The following is a 20,400-nucleotide window of genomic DNA, read 5'->3' as shown; positions in this document are numbered from 1 at the left end:
TCTTCACCCCGATTTGTGTCTAGGGGTGTTCTGTGGTAGATGCCCAGAAACTTTAGAGACTGACGAGAGATCCACATAAAGGGATTTTTATTTGCAAAAACGTAGTTAATGAACAGTCTCTTAGTATAGGATCAGAGGGTTAGGAGGAAAGTTCAGGTACTCTTAGGCCGCGTACACACGCGGGGACTGTTCGCTCAACTTTGTTCGTCAAACAGTTTGAGCGGACAGTCCGCTCAAAATTAGCATGGACGGACTTGGCCACACACGACGAACGAACAGTCCGCTGAAACTTGCGCGATGACGTGAACGGCAAGTACGACGGGACTAGAAATACGACGTCCTATACACTGCAATGCAACCTTCGCCGTGTAAATCCTTTCTGAGCATGCGCAGAACTTAGTTTGACAAACAAGCCTACACACGGGCGGACTGTCCGCTCAAACTAAGTTTCAGCGGACAATTTTACGGAATTTCCGAAAAACTTTGTTCGTCAGACTGTCCGCTGAAACTGTCCGCTGAAGCCCACACACGAGCGGATTGTCCGCTGAAACACTGTTCAGCGGACAAAGTTGAGCGAACAGTCCCCGCGTGTGTACGCGGCCTAAGTGTCAAATTCAGTAATAAAGGACTTGCTTACTTCGACTAAATCCAGAGAATAGCCAATCACAACTGGATGATCACTCAGGTTGGATAGTCCCTCTCTCACAAGGCTTAGCAGCCAACAAGGTGCTTACTCAGGAATAAGTGTCTGCCACAGACGTTATTGTGGAACATGTAGGAAACTAGGACTTGTAGAACCACTCGTATGATACCTGGATCTTTCAGCCGGTTTGGCGATATCCACGAGATTGGATTGACTTAGGTACTTTAGCCCTACCAGGCTCTTTCTAAGAAGCCAACCCGTGCATGGTCTTCTTCTGAAGAGTCCTCCCTTGGATAGCTACGAGGTTATTGGGCCTCTCCTCGACTGGAGACGGCACCGGACCACCTCCGAATCCTTTCCTTAGTTTCCCTGCCTTGGGCTAGCTAGCCCCAAGACATAAAGTCAGGTGGCTCCACACCCCAGGCCATAGCCTTCCTGGGGGCTGGTCAGGAGCACCAGGACCATGGAGTCACAACATACTTCTGGACCGGAACCCCGAAACATGTGACATCCGCATCTTAAGTACTCTCTCCCAAAAAGCACAGCAAGAGTGACACTCCCACTGGACGGGCTCCGAGAGAAAGTAACCTTAAAGCACCCAACCAGACTGTGTTTCCATGCCTGCCAGAAGAGACAGTGCCCCCTATGGCCAGGCTGAACACCCTATAGTCCAGTCAGACTGACGCTGAGGTAGAAATTTGGAACAATTGTACCCAAACCAAACTGCAGTTCAGATGTAACCTTAAATTTCAAAACATATAGCACGTGCTCTTCAGCAGCCAGTGCTACATATACATCTTTATAGATCAGACCAAAATGAGGGAAAAATGAGGAGGAATGAGGGACAGAGGGACATTCCTCCAAATCAGGGACAGTCCCTGGAAATCAGGGACAGTTGGGAGGTATGCTAATATGAAGGAGAATTCCTGACACAACGTTCCCTCATCTTATTACATGTCCTTTATTTTCCCCAGATAGGGAGATTATTGTCAGGAGTCCTCCCATGTATTATCTGTGTTCCTCTGTATAAGGAGTCCTATGACTACGTGTCTCGGTGTCAGCCCCTCCCTGTGGAATGTATAGAACTGGTTACTTTCACTTTCATTTCTCTCTTCTGCTCTCAGCGATGGCGTCTGCAGATCTGAGGAAGGAGCTGGAATGTTCCGTCTGTCTGGACTCTTATACAGATCCTGTAATGCTGAAATGTGGACATAACTTCTGCCGGGACTGTATTGGTCGTGTGTGGGATACAAAGGAGGGGTCTGGAGGTTATTCCTGTCCGGAATGTAGACAAGAGTTCCAGGATCGGCCTGCACTGCACAGGAACATAACACTACGGAACATAGTGGAGAATTTCCTGTCCACCCATCCGGATCAGGAGGAGTCCGGGGTCTTCTGTACTTACTGTATTCACACTCCTGTACCTGCTGTCATATCCTGTCTGCATTGTGAAGCTTCTCTGTGTGACAATCACCTGAGAGTCCACAGCAAGTCACCAGAACACGTCTTATGTGACCCCACCACTTCCCTGGAGAACAGGAAATGCTCCGTCCATAAGAAGATCCTGGAGTATTACTGCACTGAGGATGAGACCTGTATCTGTATGTCCTGCAGGCTGGATGGAGAACATCGGGGACACCAGGTGGAGACTCTGGATGAGGCCTCTGAGATGAAGAAGAAGAAACTGAGGAATGTTCTGCAGAAACTGATGACAGAGAGAGAGGAGATGGAGAAAAGAGTCCAGAGTCTGCAGGAACACGGGAGGAAAGTACAAGGAGAAGCAGATGATGAGACAGAGAGAGTCACTGTCCTGTTCAGAGACCTCAGGAGACGTCTGGAAGACCTGGAGAAGAGAGTCCTGAGGGAAATCTCCGGGCAGGCAGAGCGGATCTCCGGGATAATCAATGATCTGGTCCAGGATCTGGAGATAAAGAAGGAGGAGCTGTCCAGGAAGTTGCGTCACATTGAGGAGCTGTGTAACGTGACGGATCCACTGACTGTCCTACAGGAATCAGACACAGGTGACTTGTGTGATACTGAGGATGGAGATGATGAGGACAGAGAGAGACATGATAAACTCCTCCATGATGGGGGGGATCTGGATGTGGGGGGGATCTCACACACATTACACACAGGTTTATCTGATATCATGTCTGGGGTAAATGTAGAGAAATGTCCAGGCACACATGTCTATCCACATTCTACTACAAAGGGCGAAGGTCACATCAATGCTGAACCATCCAGGAGACCTCCCCAACCCTCCCCCACCATACAACCATCCAGGGGACCTCCCCAACCCTCCCCCACCATACAACACTCACACCTCCAGGCTGGAGGGCCAAATATTGGGACTGTACAGCAAACATCAGGGGTGTCGGGGGTTACAGACATATTACTGGATGTGAGGACAGCTGGTAATAATTTACATATATCAGATGACAGGAAAACTGCATCCTTCACATTATCACATCAGAATCGCCCAAAAACACCAGAGAGGTGTCATTATTATCAGGTGATGAGCAGTCAGAGGTTCTCCTCAGGGAGACATTACTGGGAAGTGGATGTTGGGGGGGCAAGGTACTGGAGAGTCGGGATGTGTTACCCCAGTATAGAGAGGAGAGGAGATCAGTCAGTGATTGGATATAATAAGAAGTCCTGGTGTTTGAAGGGGTGGGGTAATCGGTACTCGGTGAGACATGACAGTAATAAGATCCGATTACCCGGCGGTGTCTCCAGTGGGAGAGTCAGGATAGATCTGGATTATGAGGCCGGGCGGATCTCCTTTTATGATCTGTGTGACCCGATCCGACATCTCCACACCTTCACCACCACCTTCACTGAGCCCCTCCATGCTGGGGTATGGGTAGGGGGAGGTTGTATAAAGATATGTGGGGGGAATCAGAAGTGAGAGATCTGCCCAGAGACATCACAAGGTGGAACACTGTGTGTAGCTGGTGACTAGGGATGAGCCGAACACCCCCCAGTTCGGTTCGCACCAGAACTTTCGAACGGACCCCAAATTCGTACGAACTTTAGAACCCCATTGAAGTCTATGGGACTCGAACGTTCGAAATGAAAAGTGCTAATTTTAACGGCTAATATGCAAGATGCTGTCCTAAAAAGGGTTTGGGGACCTGGCTCCTGCCCCAGGGGACATGGGTCAATGCCTAAAATGTTTTTAAAAATGGCCGTTTTGGCGGGAGCACTGATTTTAATGACGATTAAAGTGAAAAAAAAAGTGAAATATTCCTTTAAATATGGTGCCTGGGGGGTGTCTGTAGTATGCCTGTGAAGTGCCAAGTGCTTCCCGTGTTTAGAACAGTCCCTGCACAAAATGACATTTAACGGAAATAACATCATTTAAAACTGCTTGCGATTTTAATGTTATATCTGTTTCCTGCAATATGGTTGAAAATCATTGAGAAAAATGGCATGGGTAGCCCTCCCTGCCCATTACCAGCCCCTTTGGGTCTTGTACGCATATTAAGGGGAACCCCGTACCCATATTATAAAAAGGAAATGCGTGTGGCCCCCAGGCCCTATATACTCAGAACAGCAGTATACAGGCGGTGCAAACAAGACAGGGACTGTGTAGGTTTGTTGTGTTAAGTTGAATCTGTTTGTAATTTTCAACTGGTACATTTTTAAAGTGTAGCTCCAGTCAAAAAAACTCTTTTTAAGCTTTTTGGAAAACATAGGGAAGGGTTATCACCCCTGTATAATTTGTTTTGTCATCCATCTTTTTTCATCTCACTTGCTGCTGTCTCCTTCCGTTTGCAAGTAGGAGATGTTTGTAAATTGGATGTTTGAAAGTAGGGGCCTGCCCTATATGCTCTGCAGAAATGGCGGAACAAGGTGTTGGTTTTGCCACAACATTGTAAGCCCTCAAAGTGACTCTTGGTGGGCGCTGGAGCGCCCTGCTGTGAACGATTATATCAAGAATTGTAATTACATGCCATTGTTGAACAGTGGTAGAAAAATTTACCTTTGGTGGTTGTGGTGCTGGTGCCACAACACTATAAGTCCTCACAGTTACTCTGGGTGGGCACAGGAAGGGGCCCTCCTGTGAAATATTATATCAAGAATTGTAATTACATGTCCCTGTTAAACAGGAGCAGAAAAATTGGGGTTATGGCATCACCCAGAACCAGAAATATTCTTCCAACATATCAGCGGAGGAGGAAGAGGATAGACAATCAACATAACAGGACAGTCACTCAGCATCAGCATAGGCAGTCTTGAAGGGACGTGATATTTCCAAAAAAATTATTCGGTTACATCAGCTTCAGGTGCTTGGTAGCTGTGGATGATCCAAGACTGATTCTTTTTGATGAAGGTCAGTCGATCAACTGAGTCGGTGGACAGGCGCACCCTGTGATCGGTAACAAAGCCACCAGCAGCACTGAAGGTGCATTCCGAAAGAACGCTGGATGCAGGACAGGCCAGTAGCTCAATTGCTTACTGTGCAAGCTCTGGCCAGTGATCCATCCTCAAGACCCAGTAAGCCAGAGGATTTTCGGTGGGAAAGGTGTCCAAGTCTGACCTTGCCCCTAGGTATTCCTGCACCATGTAAATCAGACGCTGGCGATGGTTGCTGGAACCGATCATACCTTGGGGCTGCGGACTAAAAAATTGTCTGAAAGCATCGCTCAGACGGCCACCTTCTCCACCGCTCCTTCTGACCGATGCCTCAGCAACACGTTGTCCAGGACCAGGAGTTTGTAACCTCCCAGTCTCTGGGAACGCGTTGCACAGACCTTTCTGCAAGGCCTCCCGGAGAGGTCTCATCCTCTGCGATGGCAAGATAAGGTCGTCAACCTTACCCTTGTACCGTGGATCAAGGAGAGTGGCCAGCCAGTAATGGTCCCTCTCCTTGATCCGAAGAATACGAGGATCCTTCCGCAGGCTTTGCAGGATCAGGGAAGCCATGCAGCGTAGGTTAGCTGAGGCATTCGGTCCGGAGTCCTCTGGGTCACTAAGGGCAACATGATCCGCAGCTACCTCCTCCCAGCCACATACAAGTCCACGGGTTTCTTGGCACTGTAAATCATCCTTACACGACTGCTGCTGATGCTGATGCTGAGTGCCAGCCTCCACCTCCATGCTGACACAATCATTCTCCTCCTCCTCCTCCTCCTCCTCCTCATGCTCTTCCTGTGAGATGGGTGGCACAGCAGGAACACTGTGTGGATAAAGGGGGCCTTGAGAGGCAAGGAAGTCCTCCTCTTCCTGCTTCTGTTCTGCCTCAAGTGCCCTGTCCATTATTCCATGCAGCTTATGCTCCAAGAGGTACGGTGTCACTGATGCATGCACTGTCAATTCTCACCATCCTTGTGGCCTCCTCAAATGGTGACAGGACAGTGCATGCATCCCTGATCATGCCCCACTGGCGTGGGGAGAAAAAACCGAGCTCCCCTGACCCTGTCCTGGTGCCGTAGTCGCACAGGTACTCATTGATGGCCCACTGCTGCGTGTGCAGCCACTGCAGCATGGCCAACGTTGAGTTCCACCTGGTGGGCATGTCGCATATAAGGCGGTTCTTGGGCAGGTTCAACTCCTTTTGGAGCTCAGCCAGCCGAGCACAGGCATTAAATGATCGGCGGAAATGCACACAGACTTTCCTGGCCTGCTTCAGGACATCCTGTAAGCCGGGTACCTGCCCAAGAACCGCTGCACCACCAGGTTAAGGATGTGAGCTACACAGGGCACATGGGTCAGTTGTCCCTGTCGGAGGGCGGAGAGGAGGTTGGTGCCATTGTCGCTAACCACCATTCCTGTCTTAAGCTGGCATGGCGTCAACCACCTCTCGGCCTGCCCCTGCAGAGCTGACAAAACATCCACCCCAGTGTTGCTCCTGTCCCCCAAACAAACCAGTGCAAGCACGGCATGGCATTGTTTTGCCTGCGTACTTGCGTAGCCCCTGGAATGCCTACGGAGCACCGCTGATTCTGAGGACAGAGCACTGGAAGAGGCCATGGAGGAGGAAGAAGAAGAGGAGGGGGTGGAGGAGAGAGGTGTGTCACAACCAGTGGTAGCATTTTGGAGGCGTGGTGGCGGAACAACATCCAACACTACTGCACCTTGTCCTGCATCCTTCCCAGCTGCCAGAAGTGACCCAATGGTGGGCTGTGAAAGACAGGTAACGTCCCTGTCCATGCCTGCTGGACCATGAGTCAGCGGTAATCTGCACCTTACTGCTGACCGCCCTGTCCAGCGAGGCAAGGACATTGCCTTCCACACGCCGGTAGAGAGCTGGAATCGGCTTCCGTGAGAAAAAGTGGCGTTTGGGGACCTGCCACTGAGGAACCGCACATTGTACAAACTCACGGAAGGGGGCCGAGTCTACCAACTGAAAAGGCAGCAGTTGAAGTGCTAGCAATTTAGCCAAGCTAGCATTCAACCGCTGGGCATGTGGATGGCTGGGAGTGAACTTCTTCTGCCGGTCCAGCAGCTGGGGCAGGGACATTTGCCTGCTATAATTGGACGTGGGTGTACTGCTAGCAGAGTGCCCGGAAGCACTTGGCTGTGACACACCTAATTCTACACCTTCATTCCTCTCAGAGCAGGTTTCAGAGAGGACTGAAGGTCTAGTGGGGTTGGAGATCCCAGCTGATGAGGAGCAAGGAGAGGTCTGCTTTGTTCTTTGGTGTGGGTCTTTGAGGTACACTTGCCAACGAGCTGCATGGCAGGTCAACATATGTCTGGTCAAGCATGTGGTGCCCAAGCGGCTGATGTTTTGGCCACGTGAGATACGCTTGAGACATATGTTGCAAATAGCAGCGGTGCAATCTGATGCACTCGTCTCAAAAGAGGCCCACACCAAAGAACTTTTAGAATAACGCGCAGAGGCAGCGCCCTGCACAGGCGGAGCTCTGCGGTGTGATTCAGTCGGTGTGCTACCCCTAAGCTGGCCCCTGGAGGGCATTCTGCCTCGTTTGACATGTGCCTCCTCCTCCTCCTCCTCCTTTTCCTCTCTCCTACCAGGCACCCACGTGAAGTCAGTGCCCTCATCATCCCCTCCCTCTTCATCGCTGGAGCAAACCTGGCAGTATGCTGCATCTTGTGGAACATGACTGCCAGATTGCTGTCCTTCTTGAGCATCCCCTCTCTCTGCATTCACGCTACTGCCTTCCTCTAGCTGAGTATCATCATCAGAGCCTACAAAACACTGGGCATCCTCCTGGAGCATGTACCCAACACTGTGCTCAAAGAGTTCAGGAGACTCCTCAGGAGGACGTGGTGGGTCTAGGGAAGGAGTCACTGATGATGACATTGAGAGGAGGGAAGACGATGCGTTGGCAGCTGCTTTGCTAGTACCCTGAGACTGGATGAGAGAGGATGAGGAGGATGAAGAGGGCTTGGTCATCCACTCTACCAAGTCGTTGGCATGTTGCGGCTCAACATGTCCAGTTGCCGAAAAGAAGGACAAGCGTGTCCCATGGCCATGTGCTGATGATGACAATGCACCGCGTCCACGACCAGCACTGTTGTCTCTATACACAGAGCCTGCTTGCCCTCTTTTATCGGCTCGCGCCTGTCTGCCTCTCCTTGTTGGCCTTCCAGACATGGTAATGGCCTGAAGGGAGATGGGAAAACCAGCAATTGGGTAGTGTATATTGTGCTGGAGGCACACACAACTTCCACTAACTCCTGCAGATGGCAGATGGCTCAATTAGAGAAGAGCTATGTAGGTGGATATAGCGGTGTATACTGGGTTCAGAGCATGCAGACAGCACGCACAAGCTCCCACCGCTGACTGCAAGCTCTATTTAAAATGAGCAAGATAGTTTGCTATATAGGTGGATATAGCGGTGTATACTGGGTTCAGAGCACGCAGACAGCACGCACAAGCTCCTACCGCTGACTGCAAGCTCTATTATAAAAGATAGATATATCGCTAGCTATATAGGTGAATATAGCGGTGTATACTGCGGTCAGGTCACGCAGACAACAACCACTACAGAAGAGCAAGAATGAAAAATCGTCCGATAACGATCGGTGTGTACTGTGTTGAAGGTACACAGAACACCCACTAACTGCTTCAGACACCAACACACTACACAAGGCCGCCGCGCTGGCGGCCTTATATAGTGTGGGGCGTGTGCTACACAGCCTGAGCTATGATTGGCCACAGGCATCCTGCTGGTGTGAGTGGGAAGCTTTGTAGGGTTGCAACAAGCCGTGTATATACCAAGCAGGAATGGGAACTATGCTGAGTGTCCTGTCAGCGGTGACATCTGTCCTCTCTCTCCATTCCTCATTGACCCCTGCCCTCTGTCCTGCCAGTGATGATTCCTGCCCTCTCTCCTGCTAGTGTTGACCCCTGCCCTCTCTCCTGCCAGCATTAACCCCTGCCCTCTCTCCTGCCAGCGTTAACCCCTGCCATCTCTCCTGCCAGCGTTAACTCCTGCCATCTCTCCTGCCAGCGTTAACTCCTGCCATCTCTCCTGCCAGCGTTAACCCCTGCCATCTCTACTGCCAGTGTTGACCCCTGCCCTCTCTCCTGCCAGCATTAACCCCTGCCATCTCTCCTGCCAGCGTTAACCCCTGCCATCTCTCCTGCCAGTGTTGACCCCTATCCTCTCTCCTACTAGGATTAACCCCTGCCATCTCTCCTGCTAGTGTTGACCCCTGTCCTCTCGCCTGCTAGGATTGACCCCTGCCATCTCTCCTACCAGCATTAACCCCTACCATCTCTCCTGCCAGCATTGACCCCTGTCCTCTCTCCTGCCAGCATTGCCCCTGCTATCTCTCCTGCCAGTAGTGACACCTACCCTATTTCCAGCAAGCGGTCACCACTGTCCTCTCTCCTGCTAGCGTTGACCCCTGTCCTCTCTCCTGTTAGTGGTGACCCTTGTCCTCTCTCCTGTTAGTGGTGACCCCTGTCCTCTCTCCTGTCAGTGGTGACCCCTGTCCTCTCTCCTGTCAGTGGTGACCCCTGTCCTCTCTCCTGTCAGTGGTGACCCCTGTCCTCTTTCCTGTCAGTGGTGACCCCTGTCCTCTCTCCTGTCAGTGGTGACCCCTGTCCTCTCTCCTGTTAGTGGTGACCCCTGTCCTCTCTCCTGCTAGCATTGACCCCTGTCCTCTCTCCTGCCAGAGTTGACCCCTGTCCTTTCTTCTGCCAGGAGTGATCCCTTTTCTCTGCCTTACTGATTCCCAGTACTCTGCCTTACCAATCACTGTGCACTCCCCTGCTGACCCCTGTATGCTCTCCTAAAAAACATATAGCTCCGGTACACTGCCCTACAAGCTGCTGATCATATCCTTTGAGCTGCTGACCCCCTGTACTTTTTCCTGCTGACCTCCCATCCTCTTCCCTCCTGTGTCCCTGTTGTAGATTTTCCTTAATTTCCTGCCTGATAAAATGTTGTCACCAGGACAGGAAGTGAGGGGAAATCTCTCTAATGGATCCCCGGATAGCAGTAAAAACCTGACAGGTGTTCTAATCCTCCCTCACTCCATCCAAATCTAGAACAATAGGATTTGTCTAGACACACACTTTAATATCCTCAATGAGAATTCCTACATTTCTGTCCTCACAGGTTCCTTTACATGACTAATCCATGGATCTGTGATTGCTCCTCCCCCTCACTGTGATTGGCTATGACGATTGTCTACACAATCACCATTAACCCCTTCAGTCCCACCACTTCTATTATCCTTATTGGGGGGCAGATACATTCTTCCATTTCCTCTATGGCCCTATTCATCTGATAAAGAGAAGTAATTCTCATATGATTCACTAATGATGAGATGACATGACTAAGTGCTTATATGCTAATGTCAGGTTCTTTATATAATAACAGGTTCTCTGTCTAGAAGGACTTTACAGAAAGATGTTATTAGAGGAAATTGTTGTTCTCGGGATCCTTGGAAGGTCTTGTTGGGGAACATAGAGACAGTTGGTCTCCTTCTTCTACAATGAGGGATTTGGGGGTCTGGAGGTGGGACAAGCTGATAAGGTGTTCAGAGATAACAGAAATGAATGTCTCTTGTAATGAATGATGTGCTGCTTGTACAAATTCTTCAGTGAATGATTCCATCTGTAAAATGTTGATGTTTGGGACGGTCCTCCATGACAACTGTCCAGGATTGGGGGGTAAAAGCCTCCCGTATGATGAAGAGGTCAGATCCTTGGTCCACCTGCCATGTCTAAGGATCTCCGCACACCTTCATCTCTCTACTTTCTAATCTTTTACTTTTACTTTGTAACTCTTCTCTTCTAAATAAACTTCCAGAACCTTCCCCGGGATCAGAGGTCGTTATTTCCTCATCACATTCCACAAGAACTTTGTAATCCCGATGGAACACATCCATCATTTTATTGGGACACACAAGGCTTCCTATGGTCAGGATTGTCCTACAATGTTCCATTTTCCTATATATGAGACACAAACACATCACAGAACGGAACAAATATACTTTATTTCAGGGCTGGCTATTTTTTTTTTGGGGGGGGGGTGCTGTGCTGGAAGTGAGAGTGGGGGTGCTAATGCTTTGTTCTTAACACCCCCTACCACGCATTTGTGGGTGTGGTCAAAAGTGGGTGTTGCCTACAAGTAGGTGTGGCCAGCAAACAGGTGATTCTTTATGGTCTACGGCTTTTAGTGTGAAACTTTAATAGAAAATTAAGGAATGACAGTGCGTGTATAACCCGGGTCTGGCCAATCCAATGGACAAACAGACAAGGCCTAGTGCTCATGGGCACAGCAAAACCCCTCAGGATTTTTTTAGGACAGACCAGGAAAGTATTTAAAAAAAGAAAAAAAAAAAGTTTATCTATAATGAGATTGTATTACTGTACTAATGTTTAAATATATTTATATTACAGAACATGTATGCTTTAGATGACATTGAGCCTATGAAGAAGGACGTATGAGTCGGAAACATGTCAGGCGTCATCTCTAACACCTACGCAGGGGAGGACTGACCATTGGGCCACTCGGGCACTGCCCGAGGGCCCCATGCCACTAGGGGGCCCCATCAGGGTTGCCAGCCTCAGTAAAACCAGGGATAGTATGTCTCTGAAATGTCCCTTACCAACATACTTTTGGTCTAAAAATCCTGAGATTATAGCTGCCCCGCCTCACCAGTACCTTCTCAGCCAATAGAAACATGTCTGTGTATACTGTGTGTACATGTATTTGTATACTGTGTGAGTGTATACTGTGTGGCCCCATAATCTCGGATTGCCTGGGGGCCCCATAATCTCCTACTGCCCGGGGGCCCCATGAGTTATCAGTCCGCTCCTGCACCTACGTACACTAGTCCATCATGATTTTAATGTTTCTACTGTTTCATTATCATATTTAAACCAATTTTTCTTCAATACATTTTTTTTGAAAGACCTCCCTGGTCTGTTCTAAAAATCCTGAGGGGTTTTGCTGTGCCCACGAGCACTAGGCCTCGTCTGTAGTGTGAAACTTTGATCCCTTTGTATAGACCAAATATGGTGAACTGAAGAAACTGTGGGAATTGGGGCTATAATTAGTAACCCTTCAGCTTGTGTCAAGTTCAGCACTAACCCCGAGCACCGCAAAATATATTACACTCAGCACACCACAGTAATTAACTCACAGTAGGACACACTAATGAACCCCCAGCACAGCACAGTAATTAACTAGGGCATGGTTAAATACTTAACCCTCAACACAACACTGCACAATAATTAACCCCCAACATGGCACAATAATTAACCCGAGGAGAGTGAGCCTTGGATATAGAATTACCAAGATAAAAACAACTCCAAAAGGGAAACACACAGCGGTGTAGCAATATCACAAACTAGAAAATAGTTATTAATGTAATAAAAGTTTCACAACAAAAAGGAGCAACCTTCACCACACCATAATAAAAACTATTTAAGACGACGTTGTCAGAAATCAGATAAAAGAAAGAGGACCCCCGGCTCACATTCATTACCCGCTTGCACCCCTCCAAACAACCATATGCACTAATTGAGGTACTTAGGTGAAAAACAGCCCTGGTCAGTGTCAGGGCAATAGTTGTATGGCGAATAGCAATTAGGGGGCATATGAAAAACAGTCCTTGAAAACAGTGGGGAGGGGACCGGGCATGTTGTGTGGACTGATGCTGTATTTTCAAGTACTCGCAGGCACAGGGGGGAGATTAGAGGATAGTTTAACCACCATGCAAAGTAGGCTAGCAGGGGAGTGGAAGAAGAGAAGGATGATTGGTGAACTCCAGCCTGATGTACATGGGTGAGGATACGTCTCCACAGCGGTGGTAGCAGTGGTAAAATAAAGGGATGGAAAATCGGAAACGGCGTCCCTGGAACAAGCTCACGGAGATACTCGCTGATGCGCTCAATCCACTTTGACAAGTTGTTCACGATAATAGCGATCCCGCTAGTCTGTTCTCCTTCCGAGTTCCACAAACCTCCAAAGTAGCGGTAGCAATATAGCAGATTGGAGAGTCGAGGTGTGTGTGAGAAAGACATCACCTCTAAATCTTCATAGCCTGTAAAGCTTGATGCGCGCCGTGAGGGCGAGGAGCTATGCATGCTGGGATTTGGTCAGGTGGGATGGCAGATGGAGAGAAGCCGCGTGGATAACGATGGAGCCGGGTCACATGACATTGTGATGTCGATGCATTTCACTCACATCACGTGAGTTTCATCAGGAAACTGTTGAAGTCTATCACCAGAGTTTATATCGGGTACAGGGCTGGTGCAAGGATTTTTAACACCCTAGGCCAGTGATGGTGAACCTTGGCACCCCAGATGTTTTGGAACTACATTTCCCATGATGCTCATGCACTCTGCAGGGTAGTGGAGCATCATGGGAAATGTAGTCCCAAAACATCTGGGGTGCCAAGGTTCACCATCACTGCCCTAGGCGAAACCTCATTTTTCCGCCCCTTTGGCTCCACCCCTGACTCCACCCCTTTTGCCCTGCCCATGTATACCCCACCTTTTTATAGATTGCTACCATTTTGGGGGTGGAGTCAGTCACCGAGCCTGGAGGTGGTGGGGGCGCATCAGTACGGCAACCCGGATTGATGTGTGCTCTAGGCCGGCGCCTACCTTGTCTATAGGTAGCGCTGGCCCTGTACATGGGATATGTACACAGATAATTTAAGGCACTGATAATCAGTTCAGGCCCATCAGTGCCCATGGACACTGAGTGATACCTATATGCAGTGCCACCTCCATCAGTGCAGCCTATCAGTGGGAAACCCTCATAATGGGCACAGTGGGTGTACAGACCCAGGAACTCAGCACAGGGATGGTGGGAACCCCTCATAATGGGCACAGCGGGTGTACAGACCCGAGAACTCGGCACAGGGATGAGGGGAACCCCTCATAATGGGCACAGCGGGTGTACAGACCCGGGAACTCAGCACAGGGATGGTGGGAACCCCTCATAATGGGCACAGCGGGTGTACAGACCCGGGAACTCAGCACAGGGATGGTGGGAACCCCTCATAATGGGCACAGCAGGTGTACAGACCCGGGAACTCAGCACAGGGATGGTGGGAACCCCTCATAATGGGCACAGCGGGTGTACAGACTCGGGAACTCAGCACAGGGATGGTGGGAACCCCTCATAATGGGCACAGCGGGTGTACAGACCTGGGAACTCAGCACAGGGATGGTGGGAACCCCTCATAATGGGCACAGCGGGTGTACAGACCCGGGAACTCAGCACAGGGATGGTGGGAACCCCTCATAATGGGCACAGCGGGTGTACAGACCCGGGAACTCAGCACAGGGATGGTGGGAACCCCTTATAATGGGCACAGCGGGTGTACAGACCTAGGAACTCAGCACAGGGATGGTGGGAACCCCTCATAATTGGCACAGCGGGTGTACAGACCCGGGAACTCAGCACAGGGATGGTGGGAACCCCTCATAATGGGCACAGCGGGTGTACAGACCCGGGAACTCAGCACAGGGATGGTGGGAACCCCTCATAATGGGCACAGCAGACCTCTGGGGGGGGGGGGCAGCATTTATTAGAAATGATTGGCTATATTTGCTTCTTGCAGCTGCTGACTGCTGGTGGAAGGGAGAGGAGAAAAAGACAATTTCAGATGCTGCAAGTGAAGGAAAATCCAGCCCAGTTCTAGTAAATGCAGCACTAGTATCAACAGTAACCAGGAGAATCCATATGGACTAGTAGTGGGCAGCAGCTGAAGAAAGAAACAAACAGAGCCGACACACTGACTGCCCTGCACAGTACCGATATCAGTAATGCCGCGTACACACGAGCGGACTTTTCAACATCAAAGGTCCGACGGAACGATTCCGGCGGACCATTCGATCGTGTGTGGGCTGCAGCGGACTTTTGATTTGCAAAAATCCGACAGACTTTAGAAATGGAACATGTTTTAAATTTTTCCGCCGGAACTCCGCCGGACCCAGTTCCTACCGAGAAATCCGCTCGTGTGTGTGCTGGTCCGACGGACAAAAACCGACGCGAGGGCAGCTATTGGCTACTGGCTATGAACTTCCTTATTCGAGTCCAGTCGTACGTCATCACGTTCCAATCCGTCTGACTTTGGTGTGATTGTGTGTGGCCAAGTCCGTTCATTCGGAAAGTCCGTCAGAACTCTGTCAGAACTCCGCCGAAAGTCTGTCGGACCTAGTCCCTCGAAAAGTCCGGTTGTGTGTACGCGGCATTATAGCATTGTGTAGCTGGACATTGATCACTCCGCTTCCAACCTGCCGTGCTGTGATCAGGGGAGGGGGACATTCCCGGGAGCTCGGGGGATATCAGGAAGAGCTGAACGCTGGTATCATATCATCCTGTCCTGAATGTTGCAGGCTATTTACTGTGCCATGTAATGGGCGGGCTGAGTACAGAGCAGTCAGTGGGGTGGATGTAATGTAAAGGGGATGAGTGGTGTGTATAGGGCGGCATCTACAAACACCAATCTGTATTTTCCTCCACTGGTGTCACCTTATACACGGGATCTGCACCTCTCCCCACCTAGGACTTTGTGTGTGTCAGTGCTCAGGATGAGTGTCGGAGCTGGGCGGAAGACACTTCCAGGCTGCTTTGTGTATTGTTCCTAGGAGGGGAGTGCAGATCGCTCCTATCCACATGTACTGCAGAGCGGCTCCACCAAAATTCTTCCGCTTTCTCGAGTTACTGAGCTGCGCCCCTCTCCTCACTCCTCCACCCCCCACCCGTCCTCACGCTTGTCTGTCCTGTTATACTGATGCCCGGCTCTACACACAAGACTGTGTTATCTCCACACCAGAGAGCTGTGTATACACAGCAGCCAGAGTTGCGCCCTAGGTAGCAGTGCGCCCTAGGCGACTGCCTAATCCGCCTAGTGGTAGCACCGGGTGTCTTGTCATATAACGTCCTCCATCCGATAGTGTCTGCTGCGTACTGCGCATGCGCAGTACACAGCAACACAGATTCCGAAAATTGAAGAGGATGAACGGCGCCTGCGCCGTGAGTCCAGGTTCTATCCCCACTATCCAAGTGGACATAGAGTAGGAATAAAAAAGAGCCGAGCGCAGCGAGGCCGAGCCCGAAGCGTGGCGAGCGAAGCTCGCCCGCGAGGGGCCCTCTAATATTCACAACCCTATGTCCGCTTGGATGGTGGGTCTACCACCTCCACTCACGGCGCAGGCGCCGTTCAGCTTCGGAGATTTTCCGAAGCCTCGTCTGCTCCGTACTGTGCATGCGCAGTACGGGGCGGATACTATTTGATGGCCGGACACTATACGGCAGAACACCAGCCCTGATCGGGTAGGTTAAGTACCTCCCTCTTTTGGATTAGCTCTGTTACTTGCCACAGTCTTAAAAAGACACGCCAGAAAAACATTCCTAATAATTCATAGAAATAGTCGTTAGTGTAGCAGAGCAACCTATCAATCAATTTCTAGTTTGATCAACAAGTACAAATGTATTGCCTTATGCTATGTACCGTATATATAGGAAAAGTAAAAGAGTGGAAGGTATATACGTCTACATTTTAGAAACCTCCCACTTAAGCATTCACACTTATTAGCACTATAGGTTATTGATCTCCACAGCAGAATGAAATAAAATGAATTAGAAGTAAACCCCCCGGTGTGGTAACTAGAGAGAAAGAGAACGATTCTCTCTTATCACATGGCAGTCTGATGTATATAAAACTGAATCTAAGAGAGCAGCGAAGGAGCCATCAAAAAATGAATGAATCTACAAAGGTTTTTTGACCATAGAAGTGAAAGTCCTCAGGTCACAGGAATCACCAGTATATTAAGGTTCCAGAAATACCTATAAACTGAATTTGGTGTTAAGACCCCTGGGTGACATTGTTTTTAGACAAAATATCCATTCTTTTTCCTTATGAAGGAGGACCATGTCAAAGTCCCCCCATCCGTTTGGACAGAGGGAGGGCAAAAAAAATCCCTTGATTTTCTCAACAGAAGAGCCATGGAATTTTTCAAAGTGTTGGGCTACAAGGGGCATTCCAGACTTATCCTTACTCTTTGGATTTCTATTACCGCCCAAGTGCTGACCGATGCGGATGTGCAACTGACACTTGGTCTTCCCCACATAGAGCTTTTTGCAGGGACACTTGAGGATGTATAGGACCCTTGAGGTACTGCAATTGATGCAGATTCGCTGTCCAAGGGCCTCGGCTATGGAATGCTCTACCAATCAACATCCGCCTGGAAGAAAATCACCTGGCTTTTAGGAAAAAACTCAAGACCTTCCTCTTTTAGCAGATGATCATAGCTCGCCACAGTGCCTAGAGGCGATTCAGTTCGCATTGTGCGCTATATAAGTATTTCATTCATTCATTCATTCAACTGTTTGATGGGGTAGGGAATCCCCCTGATGAAGACACATGATAAGCCCTGTGTTGAATACATGTAGGGGAGGGGCTAGGATGGTGGAGGAGTCAGCTAAGATGCTGATCTCTTAACATGGCTGCTAGAGATACAGAAGCTTTGCCTCCTGGATTGGGAGATTTGCTCTTTGTTCACGCTTTATACAGAGTGGTGCGCTGGTAGCACCTATAGCATATGAGTGCATTGGCATATTTTATACAATACATTTTGAGTTAAAACCTTATCACACTATCCAGCCTATTTTTTTTTTATATATATGATCCAGGGACATGGAAGCATCTGAGGATATACGGAGTCAATTAACCTTGAGCCCAATGATGGTTCTACTGCTTGCCTGACCAAACTTAACTGTGCGGTCGCATCCCCTGAGGTGAGCGCAATCAGGTGGGGGAGCAGGGGGCAGGGGGAACGTGTGAGGAAGTCACCAAGTGTTTTAATCCTGAAGCACTATCACAAGTCACTGTGAAATTTTCTTTGGAAGCACTATATATATATATATAGATCAATTGATCGTTTAAGGCAGGGGTCTCAAACGGGTGGCCCTCCAGCTGTTGTGAAACTACAAGTTCCATCATGCCTCTGCCTGTCGGAGTCATGCTTGTAACTGTCAGCCTTACAATGCCTTATGGGACTTGTAGTTTTACAACAGCTGGAGGGCCACCAGTTTGAGACCCCTGGCTTAAGGACTGAATATATTTTTTAACTTTTCAAAATATTTTTCTTTTTCATATCATAGAAAAATCATCACAATGCATAATAACAACAGACAACACGGTAACTGATAGAATATTGGAGATGTGGAGGAATAGGCACGTAGCAATGAAACCTAGTTGGGTCACCAGGGGTATTCTGGTCAACTATGGATTAGGCTACAGTATGTAGATACATCCACAGCTATCTTGGGCCAGGGACCGGAGGGAAGCAGTAGCACATTAAAAAAGGGAGGAATCCCTGCCCCTGGCACCCCTAATGGAATCAGTCTGTGCCACGGGGGAAATCCCCCACTACCACCACCCACCCTGCCCTTCAACCCTCAAATGGAAAGATAACACTGTGGGAGTCTACTTCCAGGGAACCCCTGTTAGTGGAAACATTATACTTCAAGGTTTTCATTGCTGAGCAAGATTGATTCCTTAGTGCAAAATATTGCATTTCCTCAATTCAAACTTTTAGAGAGAGGGGAGAAAAGGAAAGAGAATGAGGGGATAGAGAAAGAAGAGGGTGGAAAATATGAGCCAGTCCCTAGTTTGTGGATTCAGGTTGGTTGGGGAAAACTCTGGGAATAAACGAGATGCCTACAAATAAGGTCCAGGGTTCCCGGACAATTTTACATTTTTGGGTTGCGTCTCTAATGCCGCGTACACACAATCCGCCTGTGTGTAGACTCCGGCGGACTTTTTCTTCCCAAAAGTCTGGCGGACTTAGAAAGAAGTTTTGACTCAAAATTGTCCGCCGGACTCAGTAGTCCGGCGGTAAATCCGCCCATCTGTGGGCTAGTTTGGCGGACTTTTGAAATGAAAGGACTTGCCCACACACGGAGAAAAGTCTGTTCATTTTGAACGTGGCTCCAGGTAGACGGGACTAGCGAAGGAAGTCGCCACCTCCATCGGAGAGATTGACACTTTGCTGGCCCGTCACCTGGTATGGATTTAAAGGGGAACCCCTACGCCGAAAAAACGGCGTGGGGGTCCTCCCAAAGTCCACAGCAGACCCTTATCTGAGCATGCAGGACAAGTCAGCGCCCACCCTCCTGAACCGTACCAGGCCACGTGCCCTCAACATAGGGGGGATGCGGCCCCTCCACCCCAAAGCACCTTGTCCCCATGTTGATGAGGACAAGGGCCTCTTCCCGACGACCCTGGCTGGTGGTTGGGGGTCTGCGAGTGGGGGGCTTATCGGGACCCGGGAGCCCCCTTTAATAAGGGGGCCCCCAGATCACGGCCCCCCCCACCCTATGTGTATGAGTATGGGGTATGATGTACCCCTACCCATTCAGCTGGTGAAAAAAGTGTAAATAAAAAAACACAACACAGGTTTTGAAAATACTTTATTAGACAGCTCCGGGGGTTTTCTTCCATCTTGGGGGTCTTCTCACCAGACTCTTCCACTATCTTCTGGTCTTTTGCCGCTAGCTCTTTTACTAGCGGAGGAGCCCGGCTTTCTTCTTCGTCGCCGCCGCCATCCGGGGGTCTTCTTCTGACTTCAGGGGTCTTGTCCCGCTCTTCGGTTCTTCTTGCCGAGGCTCCGCTATCTTCTTATAGCTCTTTTACTAGCGGTAACTGTCGCTGTCGCCGCCTTCTTCTTCTCTTCTTCCTTGTGATGTTGACACAACGCTCTCTCTGGCCACAATGGCAGGGGCACATTTTACGGTGACTTATATAGGGATAAGGGGCGAGGTCCCCAGGTGATGTCACATGGGGACCAAGCCCCTTATGATGTCAGTCCCGGAGGATGCTGGGATTGTGACATCATAAGGGACGGGGTCACCATGTGACATCACCTGGGGGAACTGCACGCCATTTTTTTAAAATTTGGCGTGGAGTTCCGCTTAAAATCCATACCAGACCTGAAGGGCCTGGTAATTGAATTTGGGGAAACCCCACGTTTTTTTTTTTTATCAATGACTTTCAATGAGTGTTCTCTGTATTACGGGAGCTGACAATTCATTATAGCCGCGAGTGATTTTAAATTACTTTTTTCCTGCATAAATGACACTTTGTGCAGGGACAGTTCTAAGCACGGGAAACATGCGCCCCTTCACAGGCATACTATAGACACCCCCCAGGTATGAAATTTAAAGGAATATTACACTTTTATGGTTTCACTTTAATCATTATTAAAATCACTTCTCCCGAAAAAACGGCCATGTTTAAAACTTTTTTTTGCATTAATACATGTCCCCTGGGGCAGGACCCGGGTCCCCACTTTTTAGGAC

The 20,400-nt window shown here is 49.4% G+C and overlaps 1 protein-coding gene across 2 annotated transcripts; it reads left to right on the top strand.

The window, feature by feature from the left end:
- The first annotated feature begins 1,748 nt into the window (after nt 1–1,748).
- Nucleotides 1,749–10,888, top strand: LOC143975710 (E3 ubiquitin/ISG15 ligase TRIM25-like). Of its 2 annotated transcripts, XM_077478208.1 has the most exons (2): nt 1,749–2,664; nt 10,450–10,888. In XM_077478208.1, exons 1-2 carry the CDS (start codon nt 1,770–1,772, stop codon nt 10,566–10,568), a joined length of 1,014 nt encoding a protein of 337 aa, XP_077334334.1. In that variant the 5' UTR covers nt 1,749–1,769; the 3' UTR covers nt 10,569–10,888. The 2 variants fall into 2 exon arrangements, with proteins under 2 accessions (XP_077334334.1, XP_077334333.1); XM_077478207.1 differs by lacking the exon at nt 10,450–10,888 and having other exon boundaries at nt 1,749–3,758.
- Nucleotides 10,889–20,400: the final 9,512 nt, after the last annotated feature.

This window comes from Lithobates pipiens, unplaced genomic scaffold, assembly GCF_037356315.1.
Source record: "Lithobates pipiens isolate NorthernLeopardFrog02 unplaced genomic scaffold, aLitPip1_a1.2 Scaffold_13, whole genome shotgun sequence".
In the NCBI taxonomy this organism is placed as follows: domain Eukaryota; kingdom Metazoa; phylum Chordata; class Amphibia; order Anura; family Ranidae; genus Lithobates; species Lithobates pipiens.
Note: the sequence above shows the minus strand (reverse complement) of the source record. Positions and strands in the feature narration are given on the sequence as shown.

Bases quoted from the DNA above. Each gene is read 5' to 3' on its own strand.
- LOC143975710 (XM_077478207.1), top strand. From the start codon at position 1,770: ATGGCGTCTGCAGATCTGAGGAAGGAGCTGGAATGTTCCGTCTGTCTG.